The following is a 19,615-nucleotide window of genomic DNA, read 5'->3' on the forward strand; positions in this document are numbered from 1 at the left end:
ATTTTCTATGATCAGTGCAGATATTTAATGGATGCAAGTTAATATAATAAGCATGTAACAAGAAATGTGGATGAGGACTTCAGCTAAGCAGTTAAGTGCAATTTAAGTCTTGTTACTACAGGAAGAAAATGTGGTTAACCTAAGGAAAGTCGAATGACTTTGTGGACTAAGTTGTAAATAGGGACATGACACACATTGTGTTGACCCCTGGAATCCTACATAACTGCAGTCTAGTGCAGGGTTGAATGACAAGTGTCTCTTTAAATGCCATTGCTTTAAAGAGTCTAGCTGCCTGGGCAGTGGGTGTTGAATAGTATTTGAAGTGTTCCCTTCAAATCTGCAACCTGAGGAAAGTGTCACTTTAGATAGTGAGGAGGGAAAAAAATAACATTTCTTTGACATTTTTGCTATTCTCGACCTTATTTCTCTCCATCTCTGCCCTCAATCCCATCACCTGTATAACAAAACTCACAACACTAATCCCAATATGAGCAAATATTTCAAAGAATAATAGTATGGTATAACATTTTCTCCACAAACTTTTTTAAAATTTAAGAATAGGAAATAATCATGACATAATTTGCTGAGAACATTTTTCCATGGAGAATCAGAGAGAGTATTGCCCCGTGAATTTTTTTGGCTTGAGAACTTTTTTCTTCCAGGCTCTTGTGTGTTTAGGTCATTCCAAAGAAATTTCAGGAAAAGTCAAATGAGGAACATAGTCTTTCCTGGTAGATCTGAGTTCCCTAGGGTACACAATGAGCTATTTCTTTTCCTGAGGATATTGAACCAGCTCTTAAAAGTTATCAACAGGAAACAGGTCATGAATCCTGCAATAGCAGGAAGAGTGAGAAGTATAAGGGGAGCTTTTACTTTGGGGACAGAAGCAATTATGAAATAAGTAGAAGAGTCTAGTAGATTGCCTCAGTTTCAGCGTTACTATTTGGGAGGTCAAATACTTTGTAAAGGGATTCTTGTCATTTATGAAGAGTACAAAAAAACCCCATCATAACCTGATTTAAAGTGTACATAACTTTTTTTACAAGGTTCATTGGATGAACAGATTTTTAGGATCTAATAATATTATTCTATCAATATTACTATTCTGTTTTTCTTTTTTATACACACTTAATACACTTTACCCATGGCGTATAACAAAGCTTCTTTACATTTGTAGGACAGAGTTTTCTGTTTCCTTTCCCCCTCCCCCCTTTTTAAATCTAGCTTGGATTTCAATGAAATGGATCAAAGATATACCATTTATTATTGGTGAGACCGAGATCTAAAACTTGTTAACCCAGTGCCAAGGCCCAATCTTTCACCAGTGCCTGGAAAAAGATCTTGATATTTTGGACCAAAAGCAACCTGTAGGAAAAAATCTTCCACCCATAATATCTATGTGAAAAGCAGTATTGCCACTGAAGAAATTTGCCAGCTGGGCTGTCGATAAGATTCTGACTTGCAAAGATTGTATCACATATTGATGGGATGACATCAGCCGAAGGATGTTTGCCTTTGGCTTCATTGTACTTTTTATTAAAAGAGTTATTAAGTGCTTCCTATCCTTTCTCTAAACATAGTCCCATGACAATGCTCTGAAGAATCTTGAAGACAAACGTCTTTACTACTAAAAATTGTTATTGTTTCTCCTCCATTCCAAGTTATTCTATTCAGCTTCCAGCTGTCAGCTGTGAAAACCAAACACAGGATTCAACTTATACTCTGTTTTCCGTGCTATTTTCTTTCTCTAGGTTCAGCAGAAAATTAGAAAAATCCCTTTTACTGAAAGGCCCACCATTTAAACTCCAGGTCAAGGGTAAATTAAAAAAAACAAAAACGAAAACATGAAAACATGTCCTTCCCATCCTTAAAGGACCTACTCCTTCAGAGGTCACCTTTTATAATAGACTTCTAGGTTCATTTAAATAATTTCCACTGCCTCAGTGAATTGGGTTTTATTTTACTTTTGAAATAAAGTAAGTGGATGGGCCGCCAGGGTGGCTTAGTCATTGAGCATCTGCCTTCGGCTCAGGTCATGATCCTAGGGTCTTGGGATCAAGCCCCGCATAGGGCTCCCTGCTCAGCGGGAAGCCTGCTTCTCCCTCTCCCACTCCTCCTGCTTGTGTTCCCTCTCTCGCTGTCTCTCTCTCTGTCAAATAAATAAATAAAATCTTAAAAAAGAAAGTAAGTGGTGTCTTTATTATAAAGAAAGATGAGACTCCAATGTAGCTCAAATACTCCTTGTGAAAAATGAAAGATTAAATAAAATTATATTGAATTTAGCAGGTATTTGATGAGAATTTACTGTGTAGTAAGGTATTCTAAGGATGGTAAGTGGTAAAAAAGTAATATAATAATAATTAGTGAATTTTTCCTTCCTATAGATCATAAGATACTTTCATATCTCCTGTCTTTTGGGAACAAGCTAATCTATGTCCAAGGAGCCTCCAGACCTAAGATACAGATTGTCTATAGATTTATTTGAGGATATTCATTAACCTTAAAACAGATATTCTGTCTAGACAGTTGTTGACATTTTACATATAAACTTCATCTTCTCAATATTCCTGTAACATGAGCAGGAAAAAAGGTCATTTTTATCTGGTCTACATCTCTAGATGCCTAGAGCTGACTGGTGATTTACTCCAGATAACAGTAGTGAGCACTGACACAGTGTTAAACTCTAAGAAAGGCACTATTCTTAGCAATTAACATATACATACTTCAATCTTCAAATATTATTTTGAAATAAATTCTATTATTATTTTACAATGAAGAAATTGAGGCACAGAGAGATGCAGTTGAAAGTGCTGGAGTGTTACTTCTCTAAAAAAGACATCCAGATGGCAACAGACACATGAAAAGATATTCTACATCATGGGCGCCTGGGTATCTCAGTTGGTTAAGCGGCTGCCTTCTGCTCAGGTCATGATCTTGGGGTCCTGGGATCGAGCCCCACGTCCAGCTCCCTGTTCAGTGGAGAGCCTGCTTCTCCATCTCCCTCTGCCTGCCACTCTGCCTACTTGTGCTCTCTCTCTGTCAAATAAATAAATAAAATCTTAAAAAAAAAAAAAAAGATATTCAACATCACTCATCATCAGGGAAATGCAAACCAAACCCCAATGAGATATCACTCCACACCTGTCAGAATGGCTAAAATAAAAAACTCAAGAAACAACAAGCATTGTGAGGATGTGGAGAAAAAGGAACCCTTGTGTGCTGTTGGTGGGAATGCACACTGGCTCAGCCTCTGTGAACAGGATGGAGTTTCCTCAGAAAGTTAAAAATGGAATTACCCTAAGATCCAGTAATTACACTACTGGGTATTTACCCCCCAAATACTAAAAACACTAATTCAAAGGGATACATGCACCCTTATTTACTGTAGCATTATTTACTATAGCCAAGATACTGAAGCAGCCCAAGTGTCCCATCAATGATGAATGGATGAAGAGGTGATACACACACACACACACACGCAATGAAATATTATTCAGCCATAAAAGAGAATGAAATCTTGCCATTTGCAATGACATGGATGGAGCTAAAGAGTATAATGGTAAGTGAAATAAGTCAGAGAAAGAAAAATACCATATGATCTCATTCGTATGTGGAATTTCAGGAACAAAACAAATGAGCAAAGGAAAAAAACAAAAAGAGAGACAAGCCAAGAAACAGACTTAACTCTAGAGAACAAACTGATGGTTACCAGAGGGGAGGTGGGTGGGGGGATGGGTGAAATAGGTGATGGGGATTAAGGAATACACTTGTCATGATGAGCACTGGATGATGTATGGAAGTGTTGAATCACTATATTGTACACCTGAAACTAATATGATGCTGTATGGTAATTATGCTGGAATTAAAATTTAAAAAAATAGAAAAAAAAAAGTGCTAGAGTGTTAACCTTGAGAGTCCCAACCTGAGCCCTTTGATTTGTGAGTGGTGGGGACAGTCAGTGAGAAAAAGGAAGGAAGTTCACAGCTGTCCTTTACTGGACATTCATTGGTATTCGCAGCCTGACTATTACTTCTGCTTATATGAAGTGCTGGTAGTTCACGTGTCCAGTAGAATTCTGCAGTCCTAAAAGGGTATTGTCTTACCCACAGCAGATAGCTCCTGTCTTCCTTCTAATTTGAAAATCCACATCTCTGTCTGACCATCCTACTGGTTCGATAGCAGAAAATGCATAGAAAAATCTGGCAGGTAGAGACTTTAAAAGGCCACATTTATTTATTAATTTTTAAAAAATCAGTCAGCTAGAAATGCATCATCTCCCCCCAGTGGCTTATAGATTTTTGTGTGGAGTGTATAGTCACTCTAGATTAGAGAAAAAAAAAAAGCACAAAGAAATAATTTTTCTTCAGTTTGTTCTCAACCTTTCAGGATTTTGTCCTCTGTAGCTATAAACCAGTTTTATTCTTGGCGGTTTAAACAATGTCAAGTGAAGGTCTGGAAAGTATTGAAGAAAATTGCCTAGTGTAAATGTAGAGATAGGTTTTGAGTCCAGGTAGGTAGTTTCATAGCCCACACTTGGGTTTACTTCTGCACTTGCTCTTTGGAATTTTGTGGCAGGTTTTCCAATGTCCTGTTCAACATACTACCGTAATAGATCTCTTCTGGTACAATTTCTTTCAGATAGAGGATCTTAATGCATACTTCTCACAGATAAAATATTTCCAAATGCTGCAGTTAGCAGAAGAAAGGAACTTGACCTTGAAATATCCACAGAGCTGGTCAGTTGATTGGAGTGTCTGTATTGGTGATCTGGAGAAGCAAATCAGTGAATCTGACATTAGGTATGGGGCTTACAGCGATGTTCTTGTGGGTAACTGATGAGAGGTAGGTAGCTTTTTGTTTTGTTTTGTTTTAATATCGTTCCCTCCTGTGGCATCCCCCCCCTTCAGTAATAGCAGTGTTTTCTCTCAATAAAAATATGTTAACATAATATCAAAAACCTCATATTAAGGGAAATACATACACAAAAATAGGCTCTAACTTAGGATCTCTTTCCTGACTCTTAATTTTCAAAATACTAAAACACCTAATCCTGCTCACCAATCTCCCTAGCTCTATCTAAAAAGCTTAATAGGGAAAAATAAATAAATAAAAGTAAAAAGCTTAATAGGGAAATCTCTTAATAGTTACTATAATTTCTTTCCCTTAGCACTCGCTAGCCATTAAATAATACACAGGAAACATCTGTGATAATTATATTGTTCATTCAGATTCTCAAATTTTGATGTGAATTGTGTTAGAATGTAATGGCAGGGGGCCGAGAAGTAGGAAGACTTGGAAGCCATGAAGCTACTCTGAAATTACCTCAGCTTTGATTCCAGTCAAAAACCTGTGAAATTATCACGCTGGCTATGTCTTCTGGAGAAAATCTGAGGTATAAAATAAAATAAACTTTGGAATTCCCTCATGTTTCTACTTTTTCTTGTAACATTTCTCTCAGACACTTACAGGTCAGGGGAAGGAGAGGAGCCATCCTCCCAAAGCCAAGCTCTGCTGAGTCCATCCTGAGACAGCCCCACCCAGTAATCATAGCCTCTTTTGACTGTCCTCAGGCTGCCAGTGATAAAGTCCTAGAAGAAACAAGACCTGAACAGTGAACTGAGGGGAAAACAACAAACTGTCATGAAATATAAAGTGTAACATTTTGCCTAGACAGACATTAATGGGAACTTGAGAGCTAGAGAACAAGACAGAGGGTTTTTAAAAGAAGTGATACATTTTATAGATTTTTTTATTGCCATATGATAGATGGGGTGTTGAGGACTATGGGGAAAATAGGCATCTGTTATTAAAATAATCTTAACAGACTCAGAATTTGACAGAGAATATATGTCAAAACAAGGTGTTATACTGAACCTTCATTATTAGGAAAAGTAAAAACATCCTTGACATCATAGACCACATAGATCATTCTTTCCCAGCATACTTTAATAGTTTAGGAGTTTCCAGAGGCAAGTTAACTGTAGGCATATTTTGTTAGAAAAAACATTATTGATTTTGTCACCAAATTTGCACAGAAAAAATAGTGTAAACCTGTAATCGTTGTAAGTCCAAGTTGCCTTGGTTTACTGCATATCCTTAACATATCCTTAAATTGTTCTCTCATTATTTTTGGAAAAATTAACTTTAACTAATTATTGAGTATAACAAGCATACATTTTTAATATGGTCAGAAGTGTGTAACTGTGTATTCTACCTCACACATATTTATGGGTAAAAGATTTCAGGGAAACACTGTTTAAGATGTTTGTTAAGATGTTAGTAAAGCAGACTTAATGTCAATTAAACATTTCATTTAGCAAAGGCTTATTTTTATAGACCTTGCCATTTCATGACATCACTTCCCTTTTTTTTTTTTTAAGATTTTATTTATTTATTCATGAGAGACAGAGAGACAGAGAGAGAGGCAGAGGGAGAAGCAGGCTCCCAAGGAGCAGGGAGCCCGATGTGGGACTCAATCCCAGGACCCTGGGATCATGACCTGAGCCGAAGGCAGACGCTTAACCATCTGAGCCACCCAGGCGCCCCTCACTTCCCTTTTTATACTTTTGCTTTTTCTTTTAATTACAAAATTTTTATTGGTTGTTACACTTCCCAACAGCATTGAAAATAACAGATTTGAAGCATATACAAAATTATGATATATGTATATCTTGGAGTGAATTAACAAGTGACAAAATGGTGTTTCCCTTATTCCCTCTCCTTTTTGATTAACAAAGGACATACAACTAACATATTCCCCTTGATTTCTAGATAGCTTCCTGTTTGTTTTTGTCCAATCAAAAGGAAAACAAACCTTGGTAATTCCTACATTGTCTCTTTTAAACCCTTATTATATACAATAAATATATTTTTGTTATAGAATATTAAGAAATTCTGTCAAATTAGAATCAGTCCTTGCTTTTAATGTGTATCAAGGTATTTTCAGAATGATATGAAACCATGAGAGGCTGTTTACCATTTCTTCTTTGCTGTCTATTTGTAGAAGATTCGAACCCTCCTTCAAACAGTCCTCTTTACTGGTGTGCCAAGATTTCCAGTTTTCAAAGACATGGTAACAACTTCCTCCATTCTGAATCCAGTTGTCTGGACAAGGGTTGCAGTTATGGGCTTTGAAGAGAAACATTTCACTTTGTTAAAACTATTATAAAAATATTAGTAGCCCATCTCCTCAAAAGAAACCTTTGTCCTGTCCCCAGTGAAGCTAACCATTGTAACCAAATGGTTCAGATGCATTGGTCCTTACCACAGAAAGATTTCTACATTTCCAACTGCAATAGGTCTGTAAGAATTTAAGATGAAATTAATTTCAGAGTATTTTTTCCCAAATTGTTCCTCTTCCATAACAACTGAGTTGATAATTCTATTTTTATAAATCTTTCCTCTCTTTAAGTTTACATCATGTATAGTCTTCATTGTTTACTTATTGTTTTGTGTCTGTTAATCTTAATCGCCCAATTTAGTTGGAATATATGCTGGACCATTAGGCAAGCTGATAATAAGTTTCAAGTTGATGTGTAAATTCTGAGAGTTAAACATGAAAATGTTTCCTATAGAATGGACAGAACAAACAGTGCACTTTGACGGCTGATTTGAAAATATGTGGGTGAGGAAAATTGGAGAAAAACATAAATGACCAATAGGCTTATTTCAGGACTTGGATATAACTTAGAAGGAAGCCATATTGTTTGATCAGTTTTATGAAACCTGCCTTAAGAAAGAATGTATTCACAAAAGAATTGTGCTCAAGACTATAAGAGGGGGACCAAAACGCAAGAACTTGACCAAGTGTTTCTTGCACAGAGGGAAAGACTGAAATTTCCAGAACTCTACTTTCTAGAGAGAGGCCTTCTATTTAGGGTCACAAATTGTTCATTATCAGTGTCCAGGGCCTGGACGTTGAGTTATTTGAAGCTTTTCGATATCTTTTGTTTGGAATCTATGCTAATCTGTGTCTTGACTATTGTTATGGCAAGACTAGGCAGCTGAAATTTTGGAGGACATATTAAATTTGTAGGTCTCCAAAATGGATATTGCCATCGTCTCAAGGTTAATGGCTCAGAGGTGGGGCTAATTCATGCTTGCAAAAGCCTGTAATATTTAAAAACACTGTTGGACACCCAGGGATTCTGTAAACATTTATTTGACTAAATTTCAACCAGAAGGTAGGTTTTTGACGTCTCTCATTGGTGATTATTTAAATGATATCCACTACAGGGACAATTAATGTGAATTAAGTAAACATAGAATACTTGGCAAACTATACTGCACGTAGAAATAAGGCTGTTTTAGGTTTAAGATTCTAGTGAGAGATGTAAAAGACAAAACTGAAGTAAAGGCATAGAATTTTTAAAAAGAGTTGAACCCCACATTGTTATAATTTTATGGTAAATACTCTGATTTTTTAAAAATGATTTTTCTGCTCAAAGAGATATCTAAATTTGAATCTAAAGCAGTGTTTAAACCAAGCGTATTGAAGAATTTAGGACTATAATTAAAGATACACTTATAAATTTGAGTGATTGGCTAAAACATAAAATGCTGCTTTAAAAAAAAATCCGATCTGCTACTCCTACACATTTCCCTTTGAAATTTGAGTGTGTGTTTTTTAAATCTGCATTATATATACTGAAATATATAAATATATAAAAAACATTGAACTGGAGTGTGGATCAAAATTATGTCCCTCCTAATTTTAAAATTCTGTCTGCAATTTTGCAGACAGTAAAATGAGTGCTACTGTTTCCTGCATTTGTATCTGTACAGTGGAAGCTGATTTTATATCAATTACCTGAACTGAAAGAGTTTTGCATCAAGGTTTGGCAATATTTCATCTGAAGGTTACGGTTTCTCTTCCATTGTGTGAAATTCAACAGTGCTCTGTCCTGATGGATGAGTTTTTCTTGCTGCTTCATTGCAATAGTGGATACCTGGAACACTTCAAACAATAAATAACAATCATTCTTAACTAAAAATACTGACAAATTAGAACAAAGTAATTCTTCCATACAGACTAAGGACAACTACAAATTACTGGTTATTTTTGTGACTTTAATTTGCATCAAAGTTTTGTTTAAAATTTACACTGTTCAAGAATCAAAAACTTTGGGGCACCTGGGTGGCTCAGTCGGTTAAGCATCTGCCTTGGGCTCAGGTTGTGATCATAGGGACCTGGGATCCAGCCCTGTGGCTGGCTCTCTGCAGGGAGCCTGCTGCTCCTTATCCCTCTGCCCCTCCTCCCTGCTTGTGCTCTCTCTCTCTCTCTCAAATAAATAAATAAAATCTTTAAAAAAAATTTTTTAATTAAAAAAAATCAAAAACTTCAAAGGAAAAAACAGAGCAAAAACCCCTTTGCCACCTGGATGCACCCAACTTCACTCCCCTAGAGCATCAGTTTACGAATTTCTTTTTTATTCTTCCACATATATTTTGAATTTTACAAGTAAATGAATATAAAATGCCCCCTCTTTATACAAACAGTAACAATCTATTTATATGGTTTTTAATATTTTAATATTTCATATTTTACCACTTAAAATATATTTTGGACAAAATTCCATGTCAGTGTATAAAGAACTTTCTCGTTCTTTCATTATAACTGTATCAGATTCCATTGTATGCATATATCATGATTTATGTTAGTCATTCCCTCCTGACTTCCAGACTATTTGTAATCTTTTGGTATTCCAGAAATAAATACTGTAATAAAGAACCTTAGTCAGACGTAATTTCACATATATGCAAGTATATTTTTAAGAAAAGTTGCTAGGTCAAAGTTTATGTGCATTTAAATTGTATTAGATATTTCCAAATTACCCTCCATGGAAGCTGTTGCAAATGGCATTTCAATATCATTTGAATTTGCATTTCCCTTTTTATGCTTGGTGTTGAAACTTTTTCCCATATATATAGATGTCTGTTGCATTTCCTTTTCTATGAAGTGTATAATTATATATAAGATATAATTATATATTATAATTTTTTTCATTGGGTTTCTGGTCTTTTCGTTATTGTTTTATATGAGGTCCTTATTGTGCTGTGGGAATGCATTCAAACAGGCCTGGGCTCAGCCTGAATAGTATTTCTAAAGTTCCTGCCTGGCACTGACCTCTGGACAAGGGATGAGACATACTGACTAATAGTGTAGCTTTGTAATCATCAGTCTGAGGATTTTTAGGTCAGATGATACTAGCTTGTCAGCATTGTTTACTGATGCCATGTGACTGATGATTTGCCCCTGGTTACAATGAGATCCTGAGCAGGCTCTGCTGTCGAAGCTGGTTACCTGGAAGAAATATGCCTATGTGGGGACACCTGGGTGTCCACCTGGGTGGCTCAGTGGGTTAAGCGTCTGCCTTCGGCTCAGGTCATGATCCCGGGGTCCTGGAATCAAGTCCCACATTGGGCTCCTTGCTCAGTGGAGAGCCTGCCTCTCCCTCTGCCTGCCTGTCATGCCCCCCTGCTTGTGCTCTCTCTCTCTCTTTCTCTCTCTGACAAATAAATAAATAAAATCTTAAAAAAAAAAAGAAGAAGAAAGAAAGAAAGAAAGAAAGAAAGAAAGAAAGAAAGAAAGAAAGAAAGAAAGAAAGAAAGAAAGAAAGAAAGAAAGAAAGAAATATCCTATGTGGTCAGCATAATATAAAAATTACCAAGCAAGACTCCATTTGGGGCTCCCTGCTACCGAAGTGTTTTGTGGACATACACATCAGTGGTTCCTGACTCAAAAGAGAAATTTTGTCCTGAGGAGATAGTTACAGAGAAAGGACAAAGTACTTGTCTGTACCTGGCCTCTCCAGACCATATCCTGACTTTAATGCAGCTCTTAAACTGCATCCTTTTCTTGTAATAAACTATGGAGTTGTAAGCATTGTCATTTCAGGTCCTGTGAATCTGCTTTAGCAACCAATCCTATTTAACTGATCATGTTAGTGCACTTGCATTTGGGTAAACTTAGCTTGTGTGTGATATGAGCCACGAGTTTCCCAATGTGTCTTTTGACTTTGCTTGTGCTAGTTCACCCCCCATACATCAGATGCTTTTTGAGTCATTTTGAGCAAAAGTCTTACACCTGAGATCATACTTTTTACAAGCATATTTCACTTTCATATTTTGATGTAGCTGGAATTTATTTATTTTTAATTTTTTAAATTATGTTATGTTAATCACCATACATTACAGCATTAGTTTTTGATGTAGTGTTCCATGATTCATTGTTTGCATATAACACCCAGTGCTCCATGCAGAACGTCCCCTCTTTAATACCCATCAGTTTGTTAAGCTGGAATTTATTTTGTTGGAACTTATGCGGTATGACTTCCAAATTTTTCCCCTAGATGGCGACATTGTGGTCTCATATCATTTACTGAATAACCCCCTCCTCATCCTCTTTTAATTGCCATCTTTAGCTTACTGTAATTTCCAATAAACTACTTTGATGTATTTCTATTGTTTTAATGATATTCAATCCACCTGCTTATCTATTCCTAGGTCAGTACCACACTGCCTTCATTATTTTAGATTTATAATTTATTTCAATATTCGGCAGGGCCAGTCCTCCCATTTTCATATTATTTTTATTTTTTTTTTGTAGTTCTTTCCTTATAAGTCTGACTAGCTTTTTAAGTCAGGTCTTTTTTTTAAGATTTTTTTTAAAACTTAATTTTTTTGACAAGCAGAGGGAGAGGGAGAAGCAGGCTCCCCATTGAGCAGGGAGCCCGATGCAGGGCTCCATCCCAGGACCTCAGGATCATGACCTGAGTGGAAAGCAGGTGCTTAACCGACTGAGCCACCCAGGTGCCCCAAGTCAGTTCTTTTTAAAAATCATTCTGTAAAGTATCTATTCCTATTTTATTAAATATTTTTCTTAAGGATATTGATTTTCTTTATGCTGATTTTTTTTTTTTAGAATTCCATGAACCTATGGCTTAATGTTTTTAACCCATTTTGGAAAATATTCATCCAGTACATCTTAAAATAATATTACTTTTGTCTAACTCTCTCTGTCTTCTACTTTTGGGTCTACTATTACAAATATACTAATCTTTTTCAATATGCTCTATGACTCTCACCCTCTCTTCTATATTTTGCTCAAGAGCTATGGACAATGGATGGTTATGCCTTACCCATCTGTGGATGGCTCAAGTAATCCCCGCTGTTAGTGGCTTGGATTATGTTCCTTCTTCTTAGCAAAAGGTTGGATGTAACCAGAGTGGCAGTAAGACGGTGATGTTACTTATTTTATTCTATTTATAATCTGGCATGTTTGGAGATTTCCTTTTCCAAAATTTTGAATTTTGACGAACTTTTTCTAGATTAACTATATTCTTGAGGTTATTGCTATTTTGTTTATTATGATCTGAAAATGTTGTACTACATAAAACTGTAATAAAACTGTAGAAAGGGAAATGAGACTTCTCTTTAGTTTCTCCTTATATGGGAGCAATGTACTGTACCTTTACTGGTGTTGGGCTTGTAATCAATTTGCAACAAGTGAAGAACATAGATTAAACAATATATTTACTTAGGGGAATATAAGACAAATGTTTTTAAAGCCCCCAAAATAAAAGTGTTTATTATATGATGTTATATGATATATCTAATTGATGAATTAAGAAAATGAAAAAGACGGGGTGCCTGGGTGACTCAGTCATTAAGCATCTGCCTTCAGCTCAGGTCATGATCCCAGAGTCCTGGGATCGAGTCCCGCATCAGGGGGAAGCCTGCTTCTCCCTCTCCCACTCCCCCTCCTTGTGTTCCCTCTCTCGCTGTGTCTCTCTCTGTCAAATAAATAAAATCTTAAAAAAAAAAATGAAAAGGACTAGTAAAAACAAATGGAAAAATCTGATTTTTTAGAAAATATTTTGCACTATAGAGTTTTTTAAATAGAAAGTAATTAGCATAAGTCATCTGGTAGGAAAAAACAGAAAATACAAAACAGTTGGAAGAAAGCAAGAAATTACTTCTTACATTTAAACTACCATTCAAATAACAGTTGTTAACATTTAGTTTATATCTATTGAAACCTTTTTCCATATTTGTATGTAAAAAATACATCTATTTACATATATTTTTATAAAACTATATTTTTCCATAACTGACTTTTCAATCTGCTTATTTCATGGGAAAATATCGCGTAACTATATCTCTGTGTTAGTAACAATAGTTCTAGAAGACTTCTTTAAATTACTGCAGTACGTTCTTTTGTATCAGTGTAGCCTGATTAATTTTGATCAGTTATTTATTGTCAGATATCTATGGATTTACTTTTGATGGTATATAAGAATAATTTGTAATTAACCCATTCATTACTTTGATATCATATTTTAAACAAGATATAGATTTCATTCATTACTCTTTGTCAGAAACATGTCTGTGTTTTTACTATGTATATTAAATTATATACATCATATGTGGTTATATATGTAATTTAAATATTAGTATTGATCTTTCTCTTACATTGAAAATTTTCATGGAGAAAACATTTAACGTTTTTTGTTGAAATGGAATGATGATTAAGATGCAATAATTAAAAATTAAAAATTAAATAAGATTTTTATAACTCAAAATCTACTGGCTATAACATAATGTATAACTAGCAAGGACAAGCAGTTAGTTAGGAAATTTGAAGTGAACAAACTGCTTCTTGTTTAACACAACTCTTTTGTTTTTGTTACTGGCTTTACTTAATAAAAGTCCTAAGAATGTTTTGAGAATGTATAAGATGACCTTGGCAAATGACAGGATTGGTAGCAAAAAAATGAAAGTCACTATACTTGAACAAAAGCCAAATGGTAAAAATATTTTACATTTGTGTAGTAATATTTAAAAGTTTTAAAAGTATTTATAACTATTAACACAAAACAAAAGAAAGCCAAAACTTTTATTTGTAAGCATTTTCCAGAAATTACTGGAAGTTTTAAATGCTTTATTTTCTGGCTGGCTTTCTTTTATTCTCATCAGAATATTTTCTTCCCCAATTTTTGTTTTGGGAGTTAAAAAAAATTGTTTAATACATACTACATCCATGGAATTACAACATTAAAAAAATAAATAAACACTGACATTGTCACCACCTATCCCCCTCTCCTGACCCCATTTTTAGCTACTTCTTATATATCCTTCCAGTGTCACTTGGCATATGAAGAAAATATCCGTTCTCAATCAAATTGTGGGGTAGTGTATACATTACTTTAAAAGTTGCTTTTTCACTTGAGGATGTATCATGAAGACATTTACATTAATCAGTCCACAGAGAGCAGCTGCTCTTACTGCTGTTGCTTCTCCCCCTCCCCCTTTCCTTACCCATTCTTTCCCTCCCTCTCCTCTTACCCTCCTCCCTCCCCTCACCCTCCTCTTCCTTCTTCTCTACTTCTTCTTCCTCCTGCCCTTCCTTCTCCTTGTTCTTTTCCTCCTTCTGTTTCTCCTTCTCTTTCTCTTCCTTGTTTCATGGTATTCCATGATGTGGATGTACTACTGTTAATTTAAATGGTCCCTTAATGAAAGACATTTGAGTTTTTCCAATCTTTTTTTTTTTTTTACCCCATTGCTATACATGCAAGTTCATCTATAGAAAAAGTTTTCAAAAGTGGGATTTGTGGGTCAAAGTTAATTAGTACAATTTAAAATGACCTAGAGTTTGTTAGGAACATGATAATTCATCTAAACAGATTTCATGAACTACAGAGAGAGAAAGACAAAAGTAAATATATATTGGACAGCAACTTTTTTGAGGACATGGAAAAAATGTAGAGTATGCTTTTATGAACATCCTTAGTATGTACTATGTGCTTTTTGGCTATGTAATAATTGGTGATTGGAGACTACAGGTTCATTTTTATATATAGACAAATTCTATATCCCAATCACTTAATGATATTGCTTTACGTATTACATCTTCAGTTAATCTTGTTTTTAATTGAAAGTGTTCTTTATGCTTCATTTGTTTTATCTTCTTACCCCAGGAAGTTCATATTTATAAAGCAGCATTGAAATTTATCTTATAGGTGTGATATTTAAACCATATCTTTTGATATTTGCAATGCCAGTTAAATATGAATTCTTGTACTGTCATTAGAATGGAGCCCAGCAATATTCCATTCAAAGTGCCCAGGTTTTAGAGAAGAAACTGAATTATTAGTTGTTAATTGACTTATCTGTTAGTTCTCTTTCAACTACGCAATCGATTTCCAGTTTGTCCGTTTGATAAATAGATATTTAAATGTGAGTTTCTTAAAAAAATGGACTTGCATTTGGTTTAAATAATGCGTTTTTATATGAAGCACAGAGGGAGTATAGGGTGAGATAAGGAAAGCTTTCTGGAAGTGCTAACATTTGCTGTGAGCAGTGAAATTTCTTTTCAGATGATAGACAAGGTAAAAATTATTTATTGAGCTTCTAGTAATTCTTAGAACAATTTTCTTTTTGTTAACACTTTTTTTTAAAAGATTTTATTTATTTATTTGACAGAGAGAGACACAGCGAGAGGGAACACAAGCAGGGGGAGTGGGAGAAGGAGAAGCAGGCTTCCCCCTGAGTAGGGAGCCCGGTGCGAGGCTTGATCCCAGGACCCTAGGATCATGACCCGAGCCAAAGGCAGACGCTTAATGACTGAGCCACCCAGGCGCCCCTTAAACACTTTTTTTTTTAAAGATTTTATTTATTTATTTGAGAAAGAGAGAGACAGAGATAGAGAGAGCATGAGGAGGGAAGAGAGGGAGAAGCAGACTCCCCACTGAGCTGGGAGCCCGACTCAGGACCTATCCCAGGACCCTGGGGTCATGACCTGAGCCAAAAGCAGACGCTTAACTGACTGAGCCACTCACCTGCCGCTTAAAACAATTTTCTAAGAACAATCAGGAAAATAAGCTCATAGCTAACAGGAACAAGACTAAGTTTCTTGTACTTTGTGGAAGCAAATCTGATCTCTTCCTCATTGTAGAACTTATAATTCTCCCTCACCAGCTAAAGTCTCCAACATAAAGAAATGATTTGCTAGGGCATACGAAAGGGAAGAATTATCTGGACAATAACCTTTATCTCTGTCTTTCTAAGCGTATTTTTTAGTATTAGCATGAGTGATAATGCAGGTTGTTAGTTTTCTGTTTGTTTTTTGGAATCGCAGCCCAGTAATTATATTTTATAAAAATTTCACTTGCCAGATATGAAAACACGTCTTAAATTTAGACTAAAGGAAATAAAGAAATGTGATTAAAGGGACACCTGGGTGACTCAGTCACTTAAGTGTCTGCCTGGACTCAGGTCATGATCTCAGGGTCCTGGGATGGAGTCCCGCATGGGGCTCACAGCTCAGTGGGGAACCTGTTTCTCCCTCTGCCTGCTGCTCCCCCTGCTTGTGCTCTGTATCTCTCTCTTTCTGACAAGTAAATAATAAAATCTTAAAAAAAAAATGTGATTAAATATGGCCTATATGAAGTGCTCAGATTTGCATTAAACTTATTAAATTCTACTTTGCCTAATATAAAGTGAAAAACTTACTAAAATATTCTGCATAAGTTTAGAATACATACATATTTAGAAAAGAAAGAGCATTATACTGAAATCTTGTTAGTTGCATCCTTTAGCATGCTAATATGACTCACAAATTGAATCATATAAGTAATTATTTGCATTATTTTCCCCAAAGAGACTCCATGGCATTAGAGTTAGGTTAAACAAACTGCAAATGAACCTTAAAAGTTATTAGAAGTGGCATCCAAGGGGCACCTGGGTGGCTCAGTTGGTTAAGCATCTGACTTAGGCTCAGGTCATGATCTCAGGGTCCTGGGATCAAGCCCTGAGTGGGGTTCCCTGCTCAGCGGGGAGTCTGCTTTTCCCTCTCCCTCTCCCTCTGTCTCTCCCCCTACTCATGCATTGTCTCTCTCTCTCTCTCAAAAAATTAAAAAAAAAAAATAGGAAGCCATTATTTTACATCAGTTATATGCATTTACATGTTTCTAATTGATTTTTCTATTTATAAATTATGACATTTTATTTATAATGATACACATATACAGAATTGTATATAAAGCTACATGCAGTAGTATATGTATGTTTGTAATGTATAAAGTATATGAAATATATGTATATAGATTATTTTGAAGATATCCTTTTGTACTTACACTTGATCCCCAAGAAAACAGAGGTTGTTACTGAGCCCACGCAGAGAATACATGAAATCATCAACACCAGACACCATGCTCCTGAACAAGGCATAGGGGCAATGACACTGAGTTAGAGAAAGTAAGTGAAAGAGATGGGCCAGAATGAAACTAGACTGAGTGAAAGAAAGAATGAGCATTCTTACTAGAGAATCCTTGAGGCCATGGGAACTGTGGTAACAGGGAAAAAGAATTCCAACTTTTTGAAATGCAAGTTATAACTTGGAACACCTTTTTTTTTTTTTTTTAAGATTTTATTTATTTATTTGAGAGGGAGAGAGAGCATGCAAGCACACAAGCAGGGGGAGGGAGAGGCGCAGAGGGAGAAGCCGACTCCCTGCTGAGCAGGGAGCCCAACACAGGACTCGATCCCAGGACCCTGGGATCATGACCTGAGGTGAAGGCAGATGCTTAACCAACTGAGACCCCCAGGCACCCCAGAACACCCTGGATTTTGAAAGATGTCAAATCCAATAGGTTAAGTAACATACTCCTCTTATCCTTATATAATATCACAAGCTTACTAACTAGTTACATGTATTCTTTTTCAACAATCTTTTAGAGACTATAGCAAACCAGGTAGCAAGGTTTTATTTTTGAAAAGAGAAACACTGTGGTGCATCTCTCATCTCTTTTCAGCACCACTTGAACATGATTGGTTCAGAGATATTTCTTTTAAACATACAATTTTGAATGAGGAACACTTTTTTTCCAGGTAACTTTGCATCTATTCAGGAAAGAAAAATGAAGAATTTGTGATTTGTTATATTCTTAACACTAATCAGAGAAAAAATAAAAGTTATCTTCAGATTAAGTGGTAGGCTGAATAATGCCCCTGTCCCAAGCGCCCATGTCCTACTCCCTGGAACTTGTAAATATTACCTTATGTGACAAAAAAGACTTTAAACTGTAATTAAGTTAAGGATTTGGGGATGGGGACATTATCCTGTTTTATCTGGGCCTTTATAAGTGAGAGGTCAGTGGTCAGGGTGCTATATGATGATGGAAGCAAGAAGAAATTTGAAGGCATAGCACTGCTGGCTTTCAAGATGGAAGAAGGGGCCATGAGCCCAAGTGAAGCAAGAAATGCAGCCCTAGAAACTGGAAAACACAAACAAATGGATTTTCCCCTAGCTAGAGCCTCTTGAAGGAATGTAGCCCTGACAACAGCTTGCCCAGTGAAACCTATTTTGGACTTCTGATCTTTAGAACTGTAAGATAATAAATTTGTGTTGTATTAACCCCCCTGGTCTGTGGTAATTTATTATTAAAATGATAAGAAGCTAATACACATGTTAAATAAGAACACCAGAACTGATCACCACAGCACACAGCTCCAGGCTGGCAAGTTTTGTCCGTTTTTCAACCTATGTTTTCTCTTTATTTCCTAGTGTTTCTCAGGTAATTTTTAGGGCATTTTATGCAGGAACTAAAATAATAAAAAAATCTATGATTTCTTTCATTTATCTTCCAAATCCCAGAATTCTTTGTCTTTCCAGCAAGAGAGAGGGAAAAAGGTACTATATATTTGTCAAATCCATTGCTTTTTTCCTTTTACACCTTTACTTACTCTTACACATCACTTATTTTTTTAATGTTATTATATAATGCACATTATCAGACCCATATGTGGGTTATATCATTAGAAAAATCACCTTGGGCTAATCATAGAATAAGAAACAAAGCATAAACTGCAAAGTCTTGGACTAAATAATCAGAACTGGTTACCTGAATATTTGGTGGAGGACAGATGTTTCTGGTAAGGGCTTGGTGTTGGATCATCCCACTGAAGAGAGGTGTATGTTTCTTCCTCCTGCATGTCTGAGATGCTGTGATAGCTAAGGCAGTCCACATGAGAAGCTAAGACAAATACCTCTTCTTGTGGTAGGAGCAGGTTCGTGAAAGAACTGAAATTGGCTACTTCTCACAGCAGTGGGAAACTATGTTTGGGTTTAAGGGATACAATAGATGCATCTTCATCTAGAAAGTAGAAGTTTATGAAGTTTAAGCCAATGTACAACTTGTTAAAGAAGGAAACGAGAAAAGAAACTGAACTTGAAATGGCCTAAAGTAAAATAGGTTATTGCTCTGGGTTCTGAAGTCCAGCAGATGTTGAAGGTGATAGCACTGGGTTATTATCAAGATAAAAAGAATAGACAAACAATGCAAACAATGCACTTATATTTTGGTACAGGGCATGAAGCATGTGGACGACTTAGACAGCAAAGACCTGAGGTTAGCTCACATCAGACAAGCCACGGTGAAGGAGCTGTAGATCACTGTGTATCCTTAAACAAAAAAGCTTCTAGGAAGGGATTTCATCCCTAAAATAAATTTTCCCACTATATTAGTTAAGGTAATGTAGTTTCTGTGACAAGTAAGTCTCAAAAAAAATCAGTTGTTTAACACAATAAAGATTATTTCTTGCTCACATAACAATT

General features: G+C 35.8%; 1 protein-coding gene across 1 annotated transcript; it reads right to left on the reverse strand.

Moving 5' to 3' along the window:
* Positions 1–4,241: 4,241 nt before the first annotated feature.
* Positions 4,242–19,218, reverse strand: CLEC9A (C-type lectin domain containing 9A). Its single transcript, XM_045870901.3, has 6 exons — positions 18,903–19,218; positions 17,136–17,216; positions 8,810–8,956; positions 6,977–7,128; positions 5,467–5,588; positions 4,242–4,767 (listed from the first exon to the last, which is right to left on the reverse strand). Exons 1-6 carry the CDS (start codon positions 18,991–18,993, stop codon positions 4,635–4,637), a joined length of 726 nt encoding a protein of 241 aa, XP_045726857.1. The 5' UTR covers positions 18,994–19,218; the 3' UTR covers positions 4,242–4,634.
* Between the last annotated feature and the right edge of the window lie 397 nt (positions 19,219–19,615).

Source organism: Mirounga angustirostris, unplaced genomic scaffold (assembly GCF_029215605.1).
Source record: "Mirounga angustirostris isolate CCGP_5_RB_7025 unplaced genomic scaffold, mMirAng1.0.hap1 SCAF_5, whole genome shotgun sequence".
NCBI lineage: Eukaryota > Metazoa > Chordata > Mammalia > Carnivora > Phocidae > Mirounga > Mirounga angustirostris.